The sequence below is a fragment of the Ascidia mentula genome, chromosome 1 (assembly GCF_947561715.1).
Source record: "Ascidia mentula chromosome 1, kaAscMent1.1, whole genome shotgun sequence".
Lineage (NCBI taxonomy): Eukaryota > Metazoa > Chordata > Ascidiacea > Phlebobranchia > Ascidiidae > Ascidia > Ascidia mentula.
This window is the reverse complement of record NC_138566.1, coordinates 10,725,614-10,744,525: the sequence shown is the minus strand read 5'-3', so window position 1 is coordinate 10,744,525 and position 18,912 is coordinate 10,725,614. Positions and strand designations below refer to the sequence as shown.

The 18,912-nt window shown below is 39.4% G+C and overlaps 4 protein-coding genes across 4 annotated transcripts; all 4 read right to left on the bottom strand.

Annotated features, from left to right (window-relative positions):
* Positions 1 to 373: 373 nt before the first annotated feature.
* Positions 374 to 3,821, bottom strand: LOC145906802 (ciliary microtubule inner protein 2B-like). The gene is made up of 7 exons (XM_082994259.1): positions 3,569 to 3,821; positions 2,376 to 2,550; positions 2,057 to 2,156; positions 1,799 to 1,977; positions 1,431 to 1,569; positions 1,090 to 1,341; positions 374 to 1,027 (listed from the first exon to the last, which is right to left on the bottom strand). The coding sequence occupies exons 1-7, from the start codon at positions 3,649 to 3,651 to the stop codon at positions 930 to 932; spliced, it is 1,026 nt and encodes a 341-aa protein (XP_082850385.1). The 5' UTR covers positions 3,652 to 3,821; the 3' UTR covers positions 374 to 929.
* Positions 3,822 to 5,378: 1,557 nt separating this feature from the next.
* Positions 5,379 to 8,321, bottom strand: LOC145904007 (L-dopachrome tautomerase-like). Its single transcript, XM_082992217.1, has 8 exons — positions 8,050 to 8,321; positions 7,605 to 7,817; positions 6,913 to 7,172; positions 6,626 to 6,787; positions 6,351 to 6,506; positions 6,120 to 6,288; positions 5,805 to 5,975; positions 5,379 to 5,565 (listed from the first exon to the last, which is right to left on the bottom strand). Exons 1-8 carry the CDS (start codon positions 8,319 to 8,321, stop codon positions 5,379 to 5,381), a joined length of 1,590 nt encoding a protein of 529 aa, XP_082848343.1.
* Positions 8,322 to 10,981: 2,660 nt separating this feature from the next.
* On the bottom strand, positions 10,982 to 13,840 carry LOC145913528 (L-dopachrome tautomerase-like). The gene is made up of 8 exons (XM_083001272.1): positions 13,569 to 13,840; positions 13,190 to 13,402; positions 12,705 to 12,964; positions 12,259 to 12,420; positions 11,966 to 12,121; positions 11,735 to 11,903; positions 11,436 to 11,590; positions 10,982 to 11,175 (listed from the first exon to the last, which is right to left on the bottom strand). Exons 1-8 carry the CDS (start codon positions 13,838 to 13,840, stop codon positions 10,982 to 10,984), a joined length of 1,581 nt encoding a protein of 526 aa, XP_082857398.1.
* A 608-nt stretch (positions 13,841 to 14,448) lies between these two features.
* On the bottom strand, positions 14,449 to 18,488 carry LOC145913451 (neurotensin receptor type 1-like). The gene is made up of 5 exons (XM_083001147.1): positions 18,479 to 18,488; positions 17,007 to 17,255; positions 15,545 to 15,764; positions 15,305 to 15,469; positions 14,449 to 14,998 (listed from the first exon to the last, which is right to left on the bottom strand). Exons 1-5 carry the CDS (start codon positions 18,486 to 18,488, stop codon positions 14,449 to 14,451), a joined length of 1,194 nt encoding a protein of 397 aa, XP_082857273.1.
* Between the last annotated feature and the right edge of the window lie 424 nt (positions 18,489 to 18,912).

Sequence of the window (18,912 nt, the reverse complement as noted above, 5' to 3'; positions counted from 1 at the left end):
ACACGTGATCCTTCAATGAATTCTACCTGTTTTTTATTGTACACAACGTCAACATACACCGTGCAACGAGCCAGCAATATGTTTAGCTTACATCGCCAACGAAAACAGTGAAACCTGACTTTTTGTCACACATGTTTATGCAGCTCAACCTTCTGACCATTGAATCGAAGAAGGTACTAAAGAGGGTTTGAGCGAAAACGTTTGTTTTGATCAATTAAGAAAATGACTGATGTGTACATTTAATCTGATGTAAAGGCTTTTCTTCCAAAAGCTTCAACTATAATGCAGCAAACAGATTGATCCCATTTTAACGCACTTATATACGTTTGTGTATCATCTTCATTAAAAGGTCGACGCGCGAACTTGTTGTCTCTTTATTGTTCCCAAACACAGTGTTAGCACAGTGCAAATAGCAACTACAAGTGTTGAGTATTCTAACCAAACATGCTATTACTTCAAACACATGATTTTTGAGGTCACGATACGAATAGAACAAACGCACACATGCAGTTATTCCCAATCTGAATCCGATAAATATACAGCAGTGTTAACAGCACGATGTAAGATTTTTGCCTCGAAATGTAATTAACCAAGCTATATAGACTTACATCTGGTTTTGATCACTCAAGTGTTCATTACAATGCTTAACTACTACATATGCTCGAAGCTTTAGACACATAATTCGATAATATAAAAGCGTAAATGGATTAGAAAGTTTCACTCGGATAAGAAAGTTTCAAGCAGTCTCGTAGTATATTTTTCCAAATTCAACCAATTTCAAATATTACATGATCTTTGACCGAGGACACCATCTTGCGTCGAATTTGTAGATAATAAGCTAACATGTCTAATTCGAGGTTACTGTGATTTACACACAAAACTAAAGTCTACGCCGGTTTGACTGAAAAGAAAACAACAACAAAAGAAAATTATGAAGTTGCCAAAACTGCCGGTGCTTCGCTAGATTTCATTTTCATGGGGTTTTTCGTTCCCTCAGCAAATGTGTGCCCAAATCTGAATTTTTGCCCTGAAAAATTTAAACCATTTAAATCAAACACAATTTGAAGAGCTTAAAAACTGTGTTTTTACCTGGCACATATCCCGCATATCGGGGAATATTTCCAGCATCAATCAGATAAATCCGATTTCTTTGTGGACTTGAAAATGTGGGTGTTTTCTTTGGGGGCCTTGGTTGGATCAACATTTCGTTTTGCAGCGGCTTGTCTACTGACCCCATGTGGCGTTCACGTTCTTGCGTGAACTCCTTCAATGCTTGATTTGTCACAATAGGAAAACCGTGGCCACCGAGATCTTTGTAGAACGGAACATGGCCCGCGAATCCTGTCAACGAACAACAAAAGGTTGTTTATTGAATACAGAAACTTTTGATGTAATGTGTACACGTCATTTATAAAAGTATTAAAGCCGACCTGACTTAAAGCTTTTCATTGGATGCTCATCCGCTAAAAAGTATGGTGATTCGTGTCGCTGGTAAGCATTTTTTGACACAAACTGCGGGAAGTCGTTCCGAACAGATCTTAGTGGTAGAGAATGTCTCGTCGCAACCAGCTACAAAATAATAAAACACAAGAAAAATAAAAAAAAATAAAACAAACATTTTTGTTCACACGCAACTCCCCTTTAACAATCCATTTCTATACGAGACACAGCACCGCTCTTACCGTTATTTTGCAACTTTACACATATGAGTGGTAATCTTTTTTAATAGTAAAAAACACATCAGGTTTTCAGAAATTTGAAAATTTCGGTATTTTTTATTTTTATGGAGAAGTCATGCCTGTCTTTCAGAGCTGGTTAAAGCGCCATCTCCCTGTTGGAATCGCAATGCTTTGCTCAGTTGCTGAAGCCTGGTTTGGTGTCTCGTCTGGTCGCAGCTGAAGTCATGAAGGGCGTCGTTGCAAATTTCCGGAAAGCATTTTGAGTGGTAGCTGGAAAAGTGTGCTTTAGGTACGAACCCTGATGAAGAACAAAAATGTATTTGTGACGTCATAATGTAAGCTGCAATAACAGAACGTTTTCAATTTTTGTACAATACCCATGTATCCTGATCTCATGTTTGGTTTGAAGAGTTGGTCGCCTATTCTCTCCCGACGCTTAGCCAGTATGTCCGTGATGGCATAGTCTTCTGCGCTCAACTGTCACAATGATTTGATTATGGACTTTACCAAGTTTTAATCAAAATTAATATCTTATGAGAGTATACATGTACTTTTAGAAAAGTCCCATTTTTATGTTGCCGACAGGTATTGCTGACAATGTATACCGTTACTGTTGTTAAGAGACTATACGCTACGCTTTGTACCGGTGCAATTGAGTTTTTGTGTGTAAATAGTTAATAAAACTTAAGCACTAACTCTAGGGACATCATGAAAGCCAAGTGGGACAGTTTTTGATCTGGGTGGAGGATCAATTGGTCGGAGTACGGTGTTTGTAGATTGGTTCACTTCAGGAGATAGCAACAACCGGTGAGTGCAGTTACCGAATGTTTCGCTGCATTGGTATTTAAACTGGGATTTGTGTCCCGCGTATCTGAAAGCAATGCAAATCGTGAGATATAGAAACATAATGTGACAAATCATAGGATGCAAACAACGAAACCAAACACGTACACTGGGCCAGTACAAATGAAAAGGTTAATAAAACTAATGCGTTTTTGTTTGTTACCGAGTTTTGGAATTTTTTTTTTTTTAAATAAAATATCTTTACATTATCTGCCGAACACGAGGGGTCGCGAAAAATTTTAATCAAATAAAAAGTGTCGAGAGCAAAAAGTTTTGGGAGCCCTCCAAAACAAGATATCAACATAACAAACCACTCAATTTACAGTTTTACACACACTAAATGAAGAACGATTGTTCAATATGTATTATTCAATATGTAGTACAGTTTTCTGTTTTGCAGTACGGTTTTCTGTTTTGTTCGTTCTACGTAAATATGCGACACCGAGTTCTGCGGCTTTACCATGGTGTATTTTCAAAATACACAAGGTTTTGGTGCCCATCACCAGGCCAGTACCGAACAAAGACGCGACATTATTTAAACGCCACAGAAACAGTGGTAGTTGTGTAATGGCAACAAAGCCTATAGATTGACAAAGCCGATGCACCTATTGATCCTATTGTGTTGCGTTGTGTAGTTACGCCTACACAACAGCCCACCTAGTTAAATGTTTTAAAAACATTTCACTAATCAGTAGAGTGAATCACATACATCACAAAAATCTGCAAAACGTAAGTTTATGGTTTACTGTTTTTTTTTCATTTAACACAGTTATGTACTATGTGTGTCAGTGCCGCTATGGTTTAAACGTGCAAAATAACATATTAACATAAATTATACAAACTACCAACGGACTTTGGAAACGCTATATAAAATTAACATATTTGAAAGGGTTAGTTTCAGTACGAATTAGGAATACACTGTGTAAATGGGAAGTCAAAAGGTGACAACTATTTCCAACATAATCAAGGCCAATACAACAGCATAATTGCTAACAATTTCTAAATTTGTTATATTTTTATCAATTTCCCTTCAATGGAAAACTTACCCAGGAACGTGGTAAGGTTCTTTTGGGGCGAGACTGCTGCTTCTCAAATCCGGCGACGTGTTTTCAGGCAGTAAGGCCGGCATTTTAGTAGAACACAAAAACGATTTCAGACAGTAGCCCGGGTTCGATTTGGTCGTCGACTGTCAAGCACCTGACCTATCAACACGAAAGCATTGCCGGCAAAACACACACTGTGAGCGAAGAGCCAGAGGACAACCTATGACATTGAGTTTCGCATGAACAGCCCTGCGCCTAATCTGAAACACAAAAGCGTCGCTGACGAATCATATCAATAACATTTAGTATAAAACCTTCCCGGGACCTGCAGGCGACCCCGCCGGTCACTAGAGCTCAAAAAATAATCAAACTCCCAACGGGACTGTGGAAAATTATTCGAGGTTCGCTTATGCCAGGAACGGAGAGTTTTCTGCCGCTATTGCAGAGCAATCGACCCGTGTCGCTGTGCGCATTGTCTCACTATTCTTATTGTTTCAAAATAGTCGGGTCCGCGCGTTAGATGACACCCAACCACGCGGCGAGTGTTCCCCGGTAACAATCCGCCCGCCCTCCGCATTGTAATTCCCTCCCATTATTCGTCGGACGCTTTTGTCTCCCGCGCATATTGATAAGATGGGAAGGCAGCTTCTCAGCATCGGATTTATTGGATATCCGGCTTTAATTTTTGGCGGTTAGGAAGACGATCATACACCGAATACACCACGCCTAATAATTATTGGGTATAATCGATGTAATTTGGATAATTGGAAGCCCACAAACGCATTCCTTTACCATCACTGTATCGCGATATCTGTCACATCAGAAGCAATCACACCTGAACCAACTTTGGCGAATGCGGGCATCATAACGGTAGTAACACGGCACTGCAAATAGGGTTTGTTTATGTAAAATGATGTCGTCAACTATTTACGCAGAGAACAACTTCTCAAGGGTCAAATTCTATCATTAAAAAATATCGCAACCGGCCTGTGATTTTAGGTAAAAGTAAAATCATTTCACTAACTTTTATCTTAAGTAGAAAACACGAAAAAGTTGATGATGCATGATGAAACTTAATACTTTGTAGAAATAAGCTAAAAAGGCGTAAAAATTATACACAAAATGTCAGAAAGACAAAAAGAAACCACATCCTTTTTCGGGAAGCATTTTAGGCACGCCAAGCTATTTTTTAGTGTATAAATTGAATAAGGTAGAATATTTAAATTTTTAGAGCAGAGCATTTATGAAATACACGGATCTTTGCAAATAAAAAACTAACAAAACACATTATTAGTTAAAGTATATCTCAACCAATTTTAACGAATACGACATATTAGGCACGTTTACTTGTATACGAACTGCCGCTCAATCTTAGAAATAGAAACATTAATTACAAGTCTCGCTTCTTGGCTACATGAGCCTGTTTATGTGCCAAATCCTCTGAGGCACCCAACTGTAATCCTGTGTTGATATTGCAAGGGAGATCGGATTAAGGAAGACAAAGGGATTCGCTTTCCAGCACACAAAAATTCTTTCACCGCCGCTCTGTTATTATTGCGAGCTGTCATCGAGTTAATCCATGACTACCGTTTACACTGATGTCTACCCGTGATGGGAAACGTTTCAATGCAGACCAACTCGTGATAACAAATAGGAATCCCCAAAGCGTACCATGTATCATTGCTATACTGACAATTTTCCATCAACAGAAAGTACGGAATCTTTTCTGTTTGTGTATTATATGAAACGTACATCGATACAATGAATCACTAAACGAATATTATGTAGTTCCTTGAAGCAAACGATATTTATTTTAAGCTGTGTATTTAACGCCTTTGTGGGCGTCGTCTTCGATGATGCTTTGGTACAGACTGTCTTCCTTCTTCTTCTGTCGGTATCGTTTAAGTGAGCTGACCAACACAACAACCAGCGCTGCCAGGACGACAAATGCCGAAACGCCAACTATCGCCCAGATGAAAGAAGGTTCCGACTCCAAAGCACTTGCGTCTACATTTACAACAATCCAACGAAAATTTTAGTGTGTTACGATTATAATTAATGTGCTGTTACAGTTTGGTTATTGTAAAAATGGAAATGGATGTTTGTTGTTGCCAATGACACAATTATCTCAACAAAATTTGTAGGCTAAAGCACAGTAGAAATTCTGATCTCTTCAGTCAATTTTGTACTTAATCATTTGTAGCCGTTTTACTATTCTTACCGATTTGCGTAAAACTACGAATGTTTTTTGTCACCTGCAAAGTCCACGGCGTAATTATATCCCAGTTGATCGGAGGCGACAAACATTTCCCGGTTTGTGACTGGAGGGAAGAATGGAACCATGTTGAAGTCAAGGTTGTGTCCAATCGGTGCATCTTCAGTTGGGTAATCGGCGGTAGTGGCATTCGATCTTGAAAACAAAAATCTTGTTGCATCAAAACTGTCCAATGTTTCGCTTTAACGGTCAGGCAAAATCAATTTACGTCTGATCGTCTTGCAAATTGTACACAATTTTTTCCTATAATTAAACTTTGCAAATAACTTTGGCCTCCACCTCTTCAACCATTCCTCAAAAATGGCGTCGGTGTAAGTGTGCAAGAGAACAAAGATCGGATCGTTTGCCGAAGCGTGCGTTTGTCCCCCGGTGCCGTTCAAGAACAAGTGAGCCAAGTTGTGTAAAGTTCGCACACCAATTTCAAACTCTCCGTCCGGTTCGGAGTAACCTGCGATGTAATGAAGGTGGGGCGTCAGTGAAATCACTCACATGAACAAAGGTAAGTTGTACCTTCAAGTGCGTTTCTGAAGCTTCCAGCTGAGTTGGAGAAGAAGGGGAGGGTGTCGTATGTGTCAACCTCCACACATTCTGCCACGTCTTCAGGGTTGGGAAGGGATTGGACGGCGGGTCGGTCAGTGTTACCACCAGGATTTCGGCGGATGGATCCTGGATAAAAGTGAAATTAGATGGCAAAATGTTGTTGTTAATTCGCAGCTCATATTGTAATACGAACGAAACACAGAATATGACTTAGATGTAACTATAGGAAATTTTATATTGCTTACCTTCGGCAGTTCCGTTGCACAGCTTGATGTTGTCGTTGAACCAATCCAGACTAAGACAAATTACATCCCAGTCGGCAAATCGAGAATTGGGACCAAGGCGAGTTGATTCGGCGGGATCGCGACCTCCCAACATATCGTCGGTGCAGATATCGCACTCAGTACCTAAAATATGAAAGTTAATATTAATCGTGGGATTTCACTTTTTGAACTTGTTATTTAGCTCAAAATTATCTACCTAAAGGTTTCAATTTGACTTATTAGTGGTTACAAAACCACAGTGAACAAACCTCCAACGGCGAAATCCCAATAAGGCAAAGCGAATGTCGGGTCACCGGAGAGACGTTGGAGATCTGCTTCCAAACCGAGTAAATGCATTCGGTGCCAAGTAAGAAAAGCTGGACCCTCATGGGAGAAATCTATCGCAGTGTAAGCTTGTCCAGGACCGAGGAGAGTGTCACGCACCGAGTAATAATGAACCCACACGAACAGATCGTAGATCGAAACATTGATGAAGTTTGGCTCGGTGCTGTTTTCCGGAATAAGGTTTCTGCGGAAGTGACGTTTCATATTCAGTTGTCTAGTTATATGTCCATAGATATCGACGGAAAATATATCTTAAGTAGCTTTGTACACATTTGTGGCGCCAAAGTTCACAGTTTTAACGGAAGACGTTTCCAACTTTCTCCACCAACTTAAGTTATTTAAGATTTGACGCGACTCTTCGTATTGAACAGTTTTAGATAAAAACACAATAGACATTTTACAATAACTACTGAAAACCACATGGATATGAATTTACTGACCCAGCACACGTGTCTGGAGGTGCAATTTGAGAAATAAGTATACAGTAAAATGTTTACCTATGAGAAGTTGGTACACTCTCTGCGACCCTTGAAATTCGCCGAGCGACGAATTCCCAGGAACGCGAAGTACTGACTTCGCGCATAAAACAAAATCTACTCGAGTATTTCTTTATCACCTGTAATGATCCTGGGCAATGACGTAGTCGGGATGAATGGCGGTTTTGGATTGGTCTAAAATGTCAAGAAATGTTGTTCGTTCGTCTTCAGTCATGTTAAGTATGTTCCTTCGCACTATGGCAGGTTTCCTTTGCTGGCAATCATCGCCCTGCCATCCGTATTTGCATCCCGAGCAGTCGAAACCACCATAGTTAGAGTTGCACACACACGACCTGGAATTGATACATATTGTTTTATACCAATGTTATACTATAATCATTTGTTCATATCATTGAGTGACGTATTTGGAGCATACTAATGCTAACATGCGGCTCCGCGTTGCGTGTTTAAAATTTTTCTCTATTAAGTGGTCGAGGATAAACAGAGCATTTATAAACGTTCACACAAATACGGCAATTAAACACATTCTAACAACCTGTAAAATATACTTTAATATTTACTGACCGGTTGAAAAAACGTTCTGGCCACCTTTCACGATCATCAATTCCAACAAGAACGTATTGGTTTCCATGTGGAAGTTCGTCAATTGCGATATTCTGACAAGATCCGCGTCCTTCCGCTTCCCCACACTGTGACCCAGTGTCGCCCACTAGTGGACAACATTCGTGAGCCACAATTGCCTCAAAAGTGGCGCAAGTGCGGGGAAATTGTGCTTTTACGGAGTTGCAGTATAATGCCACGAAGGCACAAACCATCACAAACATAGAGTAAGCCATGATATTATGCGGTTTTAACCTGAAAAAGTAAAATGGATTTCATGTAGATTTCGAACCGACAACACTTCTGCATTGCGGTCTCCATAGAGGCACCCCGAAACCCTGACAATACTCTACCGCTGGTCATTCAACTTTGCCTATTCTAACAATAATACTGCTCGCTGTTCAGTTAACGATTGCTGGGCAGCAACTGATGACTTCTTGTCGCTTGGCTGCTGCTTATATATCTGCCACCGGGAACTTTACTTATTCCAAATCCGATTATGATCATACGACTCAAAATATCCCACAAGTTAGGATAAAACAGAAACGGATATTTGAATGGTTATAATCAGATTAATTTAATGTTAACGCCTGTGATATCACGTGATGGGAAACGGAATAAATCATTTTATTTGTGGTTGTTTGATTAGAACAACAACCATATAAATGTGATTTAACTAAAGCAGTTACCAGAAAAAAATGTAATAAATGCAAAAATTCATTTTGTATAAAATGCAAGTTTGCAGCTGATACACAACGATGAGGTTAACTTGAAACATGTTGTCTGTTGTTGGAGACACGTGCCAACATTACTAAGCGCATGGTTACTGCGGCTGTACCTCGCCATCGAACAGTCACGTAAGAGGAGCCCAAATTGTGCAAAATTTTGCCTATTTTCTGCCCTTGCTGAAACCAAAATGTCACCGACTGAAAGCTCATTACCAATAAGGAAAGCAAAAGACTTTTTGCAAGTTGCTGTAGTAATAAGCATGCCAGGTTTTTTTGGTACTTTGGGCCGCTTTGTGCTTCTCGCTAGTGAAAAATTCTCATCACATGGCGCCACCTTCTGGTTATGCCAAAGAATGAGCAGAACACAATCCGAATACTGACACTGAATCCTACATAAATGTGCTGAACGGAATTATGTTGCTAGTGCAAGAATACATCAGAATAAAATCATCTTTTTGCACATAATAACTGCTATTGCATTGACACCGACAAAATTAAAAAGGTTATAAGTGTTACGCCCATTTGTGAAAGTGATTTCCTCTCAAAGATTTATCGTATATCCTATAAGGATCTCCGCCAGTGGCACTGGAAAGTGACAAATGGATATCAAGCCGCCCTGGACAAAGCTGTACCCACACAAAAACATGGGTATTCTACCGAATTCGAATATCTGCAGTTGGCCAAAACAAATCATTATTTGTGGTGGAACCAGGTCTTTTTCCGACTGATGCAAAACTTTATGACGTCATTAAATATTCGGATTATTTTCGGATTCGGCCGAATGTTGGTTGTAATTTGAATATTTTGTGTAATAGTACATCTCTACAGTAATCACGTGATCTTGCTGATAGAAACACAATGGTTTGCTCAGTTGCCAGTTGTAAATAGCGCTAAAGTCGCGAAAGGTTTTGTTGAAATAAACTCTTTGTTACACAACTGGACCCCAAGCGTTTTATTCACTGCAGACCAGTTTACCGCAGATGGTGGTTTTACGGGCAGGTCTTAGGATGTCGCAAACATATGGTGAAAGTTATAATAACAGAACGTCTATAATGCTGTATTGCACCCATGTATACACTGCTCTCATTTTTGGTTTAGAAGAGCTGGTCGCCTATTCTCTCCCGACTATCAAGCAGTATATATGTCTGTTGGCATAGTTGTCTGGATTGAACTGTGTAATATAGTGTGATCAAGAACTTTTAATCAACACATATTTTTATCAATGTATGATATATTTCGAAAAGTTTATTTTTTGATGATCCAACGTGAAAAACCACGACCAACTGGTATCAGGAATGGATTATTTATCAAGCAAAATAGCACACAGGCCTACGTAAGAGCATTCTGGTAGAGCATTACCGAAGATTCATCATTCATGTGCTGTTTGGGTGATACTTTATTAATTGTAGTGAAAATACACAAAAATTAACACTAAATTGTGTGTGGTTGAATCTTTATATTTTGCATAATGCACACATCAAAATCTCGAGTGTTTAGACTGCAGGTCCTCTAATGACTTAATCAACCCCTACTGACTTTGCTAACAATTAACAAGTGCTCATAATAGACCATATGAGCCCTGCTTTGAACCTGAGTAATTGACCTGTTTTATGTCACGTGAATAGTTGACAAAATGTGAACACCGATTTTGGGACACCATGAAAACCACATAAGACAAAGATTCCAAGCATGACGAAGGATCGTACAAATATTAGGTGTAAAAAGTAATTAGGTACAATATTTTTTCCATTCCACAGGACGTTTATAATATTTGTCAAAGAGTTTGTGCAAATAAAATTGAAAACACAACAAATAATATGAAAAGCAATTGTTTTCAAACGAATCAGACCGACGCTCTGTTGTTGGGCAGGAACTTTCATCAAGTTATACAATGGCTGCCACGTTCACATTGACATCTGCCGGAGTATGGTGGAAATTTTTCATTACAGACCTTGCTATTTGACGCCGAATAGGAAACGGAATGTTCTGCGTTCTAAAACGTTCTTGCTTTGAATATATCAGAATCTAGTCCTCCCCAAAAGCAATAATTTCATAGGCATACATTTGAGTTTGTGTAATGTGCGAAATGTAGTCACCAATACGCCAACAACAAACAATATTTCACTGGACGAATATTATCTAATTCCTTGAAGCAAACGATATTTATTTTAAGCTGTGTATTTAACGCCTTTGTGGGCGTCGTCTTCGATGATGCTTTGGTACAGACTGTCTTCCTTCTTCTTCTGTCGGTACCGTTTAAGTGAGCTGATCAACACAACAACCAACGCTGCCAGGACGACAAATGCCGAAACGCCAACTATCGCCCAGATGAAAGAAGGTTCCGACTCCAAAGCGCTCACTTCTACAATTACAACAATCAAATGAAAACATTAGTGTGTTAGGATTACAATTACTGTGCTGTTACAGTTTTATAGTTATTGTAAAAATAGAAAATGACGTTCGTTGTTACCAATAACACAAATATGCCACAATTTGTTTAATTAAAGCACAGACCTTGTGTAGAAGTTTAGGATCGAAATAGCAGTCAAAAACCTCCTTTCGCATTTGCCTTTTTACTATTCTTACCGATTTGCCAAAAACTACGCATGTTTTTTTTGTCACCTGCAAAGTCCACGGCGTAATTATATCCCAGTTGATCGGAGGCGACAAACATTTCCCGGTTTGTGATTGGAGGGAAGAATGGAACCATGTTGAAGTCAAGGTTGTGTCCAATCGGTGCATCTTCAGTTGGGTAATCGGCGGTAGTGGCATTCGATCTTGAAAACAAAAATCTTGTTGCATCAAAACTGTACAATGTTTCGCTTTAATGGACAGGAAATATCAAATTATGTCTGATCGTCTTGCAAATTGTACACAATTTTTTCCTATAATTAAACTTGGCAAATAACTTTGGCCTCCACCTCTTCAACCATTCCTCAAAAATGGCGTCGGTGTAAGTGTGCAAGAGAACAAATATCGGATCGTTTGCCGAAGCGTGCGTTTGTCCCCCGGTGCCGTTCAAGAACAAGTGAGCCAAGTTGTGTAAAGTTCGCACACCAATTTCAAACTCTCCGTCCGGTTCGGAGTAACCTGTGATGTAATGAAAATGGCGCGTCATTAAAATCACTTACATGAACAAAGGTAAATTTTACCCTCAAGTGCGTTTCTGAAGCTTCCAGCTGAGTTGGAGAAAAAGGGGAGGGTGTCGTATGTGTCAACCTCCACACATTCCGCCACGTCTTCAGGGTTCGGAAGGGATTGGACGGCGGGTCGGTCAGTGTTACCACCAGGGTTTCGGCGAATGGTTCCTGGATAAAAGTAAAAAAAAATGAAATGTGCAAAATGTTATTCTTAATTCGTGGCTCGTTCATTTTTTGAATTGTAATACGAACAAAGCATAAAATATTACTTTGATGTAGCTATAGGGAAAAATTGTCTTGTTTACCTTCGGCAGTTCCGTTGCACAGCTTGATGTTGTCGTTGAACCAATCGAGACTGAGACAAATTACATCCCAGTCGGCAAATCGGGAATTGGGACCAAGACGAGTTGGATCGGCGGGATCGCGACCTCCCAACATATCGTCGGTGCAGATATCGCACTCAGTACCTAACGTGAATAATTAATGTTGGGCGTGGGAATTTACTTATTGAACATGTTACTTTGTTTAGTAATTTTGACAAGGCCTTCACCTTGGATACACAATTACATAAACAAAATACTTTCTGCCTGCAGATATTCATTGGAATAAGGCCACAAAATGTTCGTTCTTTTATGTTTTAAATTGATTTTAGAAAAAATATATATGACATTAGAGGAAATAACGCCCGAATTCATTTATGCAGGGGTTTCAGGTTGACTTATTTGTGGTTACAAAGCCACATTGAACAAACCTCCAACGGCGAAATCCCAATAAGGCAAAGCGAATGTCGGGTCACCGGAGAGACGTTGGAGATCTGCTTCCAAACCGAGCAAATGCATGCGGTGCCAAGTAAGAAAAGCTGGACCCTCATGGGAGAAATCTATTGCAGTGTAAGCTTGTCCAGGACCGAGGAGAGTGTCACGCACCGAGTAATAATGAACCCACACGAACAGATCGTAGATGGAAACATTGATGAAGTTTGGCTCGGTGCTGTTTTCCGGAATGAGGTTTCTGCGGAAAGAATATTTATCGCTAGATGTTAATGATCCGATATGTTGTCTTTACTCTCTACGTCAGTCTTTTTTCAAAGTATTCGTATTTAAATTTATATCTTTCCGTTTAGGTTGAAGTTTTTTTGACATTTACATGCATAAATTGCAAATTTGAGGTATTTGTTTGTACGCAAATGTAATATAACATGTTGCAAAAAGTTTGACTGGACCACATAAATGCAACCTGTAGTGGTCCTGGGCGATGACGTAGTCGGGATGGATGGCGGTTTTGGATTGGTCTAAAATGTCAAGAAATGTTGTTCGTTCGTCTTCAGTCATGTTAAGTATGTTCCTTCGCACTGTGGCAGGTTTCCTTTGCTGGCAATCATCGCCCTGCCATCCGTATTTGCATCCCGAGCAGTCGAAACCACCATAGTTAGAGTTGCACACACACGATCTGGAATCGATACGTATTTTTTATTAACACACATCTGGATTTTGTACTATTGAATATCGTAAATTGATTGTTTTTCTCATAATACATATTTATTTGTCAAAACGTGTTCTTAACCTACGAAATACGTATTCCAACAACCTAAAAATACACTTTAATATTTACTGACCTGTTGAAGAAACGTTCTGGCCACCTTTCACGATCATCAATTCCAACCAGAACGTATTGGTTTCCATGTGGAAGTTCGTCAATTGCGATATTCTGACAAGATCCACGTCCTTCCGCTTCCCCGCACTGTGACCCAGTGTCGCCCACTAGCGGACAACATTCGTGCGCCACAATTGCCTCAAAAGTGGCGCAAATGCGAGGAAATTGTGCATTTACGGAGTTGCAGTATAATGCCGCAAGGGCACAAACGATCACAAAGATAGAGTAAGCCATGATATTATGCGGTTTTAACCTGAAAAAGTAAAATGAATTCCATGTATATTTCGAACCGACAACTCTTCTGCATTGCAGTCTCCACATATACATAACGATTTATTTAAAAAAATCTTAACAATACTCTACCGCTGGTCATTCAACTTCGCCTATTGTAACTATAATACTGTTCGCTGTTCAGTTAACGACTGCTCTGCTGATTGTTGGTCAGCAACTGATGACTTCTTGTCGCTTGGCCGCTGCTTATATATCTGCCACCGGGAACTTTACTTATTCCAAATCCGATTATGATCATACGACTCAAAATATCCCACAAGTTAGGATAAAACAGAAACGGATATTTGAATTGTAATAATCAGATTAATTTAATGTTAACGTCTGTGATATCACGTGATGGGAAACGAAATAAATCCGCTTATCTCCGGTTCCGTTATCACAACCACCTCAAAAGTGCAATAGCAACAGAAACATACACATGCGAAAAATGCAAAATGCAGCTAAAATGGAAAGTCAACTGTAAGGGCAGATGATATAACTTATGAAAGTTACCAATAAATACACAACGTTGAGGTTCTTGATATAAGGGGAAAACGCGCAGGAACATAACTTTAGTGCACGGTTACATGTGGTTGTTCCTTGCCATTGAATAGTCGTCGCATGAGGCGTTTTGAAGCTCGCCGCAAGTTGGTCGAGCCCAAATTGTATAAAAGTGGGTTCATGCACTCGCTGAAACGAAGGCAAATGTATGACGCAACTCCAAACCAGTAATCAGCCAATGCTGCAGACTTATCGTCCTTTAGAGTGCGTGTCGTCCACAGAAGGTACACTGTCGTTGGCACGTAACCGACTAAAAACGCGATGACGATGAGGGTAAGTTGAATGAAAGCTTTCTGCATGTTGCTGTAGTTGGTTTCATTTGAGGTAGAAGGTTTTGGGCATGCCACATTTTTTTTGTTCTTCTTCACCGCGTACGGCCTCCCCGCTGGTGAAATAGTTTGATCACATGGCGCCCCCTCCTGGTGAGCTGCTTGACTGCTCGTGGCTTCCGCTATTACATCAGGAAGATTTGCACTCCATGAAAACACGGCGTTGACTTGCCCCTTCGGTTTTGGACTGTTGCAAGGTGTCGTAACGGGACAATTGCACTTCTGGCGCCATCTAAAAAGTGACAATCCGTAAACCTTTTGTCCCAAACATGATTAGAATTTGGGTCAGTTGTTAAAAAAGGAAATACTTCACAAAAACATTCAACAAGTTGTAACAAATTTGCATATTATTAATGTAAACGTTACGTTGTTGTTTATTGTTGTACTTGAATAAGCTGTATACATTTGCATATTTTTAATGTAACGTTACGTTGTTGTTTATTGTTGTACTTGAATAAGCTGGTAGTTCGGCGATTTTACATTTCATAGACGCTTGATGCAAGTAAATGTCTTTAATCTACAAATTGCACCAACTTACCTGCGACGCTGGTCCAGTGAGTAAGCAATACATATCGAAAAAACAATGACCAGAATCTCGGGTAAATAAAAGAAAATTGTGCTGACAGTTGCCATGTAGATCAAGTACTGTTCCACGCAACAAGTACTTTCAGGGTTTTCAAGAATAGAACATGAAGGCCAACTCCTCCCGAAGCGTCCATCTGTATTCCAGTTAGGTAAAAAATGTATTGGGATTTAAAAAAAAATGTCTCGTCATTACATGCCTGTTTTGTTGCAAACTCCGACAAACATGGTCATAGGAATGGCGGCAACGATTGCTAAAAGCCACAGGCAACATACATACATCCAGGCAATTCTTTTTTGAATCTTAGCCACCAGAAATGGCCGCTTGATGGCGATAAAGCGCAAACCGGCAAACGACAAAATATGTAGTGACGTCACGTAGCTTGTTGCAAAGTCGCTCGCCCAATAGAACTGGCCTGGGAGGTGAAAATATTGTTGTATCCCGGAAATAATTTGAGGTATTTAGTAATTTTTACTATTGCTGTTTTGACAGAATTCAGCAAATACTCATGTTGTGTGGACTTAGCATAATATCTTACTATCAGGATTAATAGTTAAAAAGTGTGAATATAATATGCACTGAAAACACGAAGATTTTCTATATTCTAAAAGCGAAAGAAAAAACGATTGGAAATCTACAGACCTTGTACCATGGACAAGTATAAGTGTTTGTTTAGCGCCGAATACGACATAAAAGGTAATATCACGAAGAGGTTAAACCTCAAAAATCGATAATTGTAGCTACCGAAGTCACGTGTTGTCGTTTACGCTTACAGAATGATATACAAAATTTGTTGCAGTTATATTTCAAAACAAGAGGATTTAGTTAAGCAAACAGATCAGAAGTTAAGTATATCAGTCAAAACTGTATGTCACCGCGTAACGTAGTAAATCATCTAAAAAAAGTAACTGAAAAATTTGAATTAAACATCTTTCCAACCTTCCTTTGGTTATAACATATGACCAAAGATCAATATTTAAGAACCCTTGGGTCTTAAAGTCTGTTGTCATCGCAAGCTCTTGCGTCAGTTACCCAGTATCGTGCACCGGGGTTTTCCCGGTAGAGCCAGCAGAGTAAATATTTTTCTCACCGTGGCAATTCCGCACCATAAAACTTAGGGAAGGGGCGTCAACCAAATCGATGCCGGGGCAAAACGAAACGGGTATGGATTTACGTTTTGAGTGGGCGCCATATGTCTTTTAGCGGAAGTACAGTGAGACCAAGATAAACAATTTTGCTTTACACACAGTTAGGTTTTTAACTGCGGTTTAATATTTATCGATTCTGCCCCGCTTCGAGTTGTCCCATCCGCATCCTGGAGTGTTTCGGTTCATGTTGCAATGATGGTTTAATGGAAAATATCGTAATTTACTTTTAAATTCAGGCCAAAAATACAGAAACGCGTGGTTCCGATGTTGTCAATTGTGGCTCCCCAAGGTTTGAACCATCAATAATAGTGGATATCTTTTTACCAGCGCACACGAGACAAATTTTCGGTAGTGGAATAAAAACTTTGATGCCCTTAGAAAAGCAAGGTACTTTTCCCCGTCGGATATTCTTGATACCACATGTGTTTGTAAATAATTTTGTCTTCAAATATGTCTATTTCGCCATTGAAAAATTTTTAACGTGCAATCGGAAGTACAAACTTGCTTACAAAGAAACAGGCCAATCTTCCATTGGTCGAATCCCCACGTTCGACGATAAAGCCACAACGGCGAACACACGATGGCTGAGATCAGATCGGACACACAGAGACTGAAGATGAACGAGTTGGAGACGGTTTGAAGATGCTTATTAGTGAGGATCACAATGATTGTGAGGATGTTGCCCGCAGTTCCAACAATCAGGAGAATTCCTATGATTACCGACACGGCGACGTTGGATGTGAAGGAAGTAATTCTTTCTGAAGGGTAGCAAAGCAATTCATAATATTACATACGGGTATGGTAATGTTGCAAAGTCCACGGTTTGTATGAAAGCACCTTAACAATTACGATATGTTCAAATTGTGGGAAGTTGTTTATTTTAGGAAACATTTACATTCTGTTTGTTGCTTTCTCATATCTCGATATATTCTTTGTTGTTTCGCCTCAATATCCTATAGAGGTCCCGTCCCAAAAAATAATTTTTAATTTCAGTCACAAGCTGGGTTGATGAAAAAGCAAACACTACATTGGTGCGTTTGCGGAAAACCCCCTGTGTTGTTTTTAATTTACATGAATTTCCTGCTTCTTTCGACTGAACCTGTTTGCAATTCGCCTTTCGAACGAAAAAATTGTTTGCTTGCTTTTTCCTTTAGTTGTGTATACTTTTTCGAAAAACGCCCACATCGGTTAGTTCCTTTTTTCTGCTAGTTTCTCACGTTTTCAAACGTATGAATCCAAATATGAATCCAACTGCCTAATTAAGACTCTATGTTACGATGAAATTGCAATTTTAGCAGTTTGAGAGTTCGTTTCCATCAAGGCGCGTACATTTTTATTAGCCATGTGTAAACACATTATTTATCACGCGAAACTACGTCACTGTCTGTGTTAAATCACTCGTAAAACATGGCGAGCATCTGCGTGTCTGGAGCATTATAAATTGATTATTTAAAATGTTGGTAAATGTTCTCTCTGACAACAACACGTTCGTAATTGTTGCTTTGTCGAGAGGGCTGAAATATTACAAATTCATTTCTTCGTTTCACATATGCAAATGTGTTGCCGATGCAATTTGTGCGATTCACTTTTCATGCAAAACAGTCACCGAGTTTACGATCACAGCAGATAAAAATTGTTTAACCGGGAAGTTGGAACAACGCAGAAGATCATGTAACATAGTTCATGTGCAGTCTGCAACACATAGCTAATTTTGCGTGCGCTTTCTTAACAAACTAACACTTTTTGAAAAGATTAGAGCATCGCTTTTCGACCAGTGGGTCGCTAAGTTCTTTCAGGACGTTACAATATACGCTGCTTCACAATATCTCATAGATCTGGTCAGGGAAAACAATTCATAACTTAATTAAAAGTGAAAAGAGCTGTAAACCACTGAATTATTACGTTAAATTACCTTTGTCATAAAGATAAAACAAAAGCTATCAACAGAAAAACATCAACAATGTAAAGACAGATAACGTACCTTCAGACATTGTCGTAGAATTATAGACCGATGTTGGCAAATCAGTCATGTTGAACTTATTCAGTCTTGGAATTCCTCACACTGCATGTGAATACAATTGCCTGACTCTATTTTTGATTTTGTTTACGAAACTCACAGCGCACTGCAAGCAAATGTCGGTCGGTCCCGCTTATTGTGAGGACGGCATTTTTTTCGATTCGGCAAACAAAACGGTCAATATAGGATTTATGAAACCTTTCTTTAGCGACAAGTGAAAATCTGGATCGCGAATAGAAAAAGTGGTTGCGGATGTGGTGTTATATGAATATCCCACAAAATATTGTCATGCATAAATATTAGTTTTATTGAGTTTTTTAAAACATATATTCGGAAGCAAATTAACAATTTTCTAAAATCATTTTTTTTAAGATCGCAGTTTCAGCATCGTTATGAGG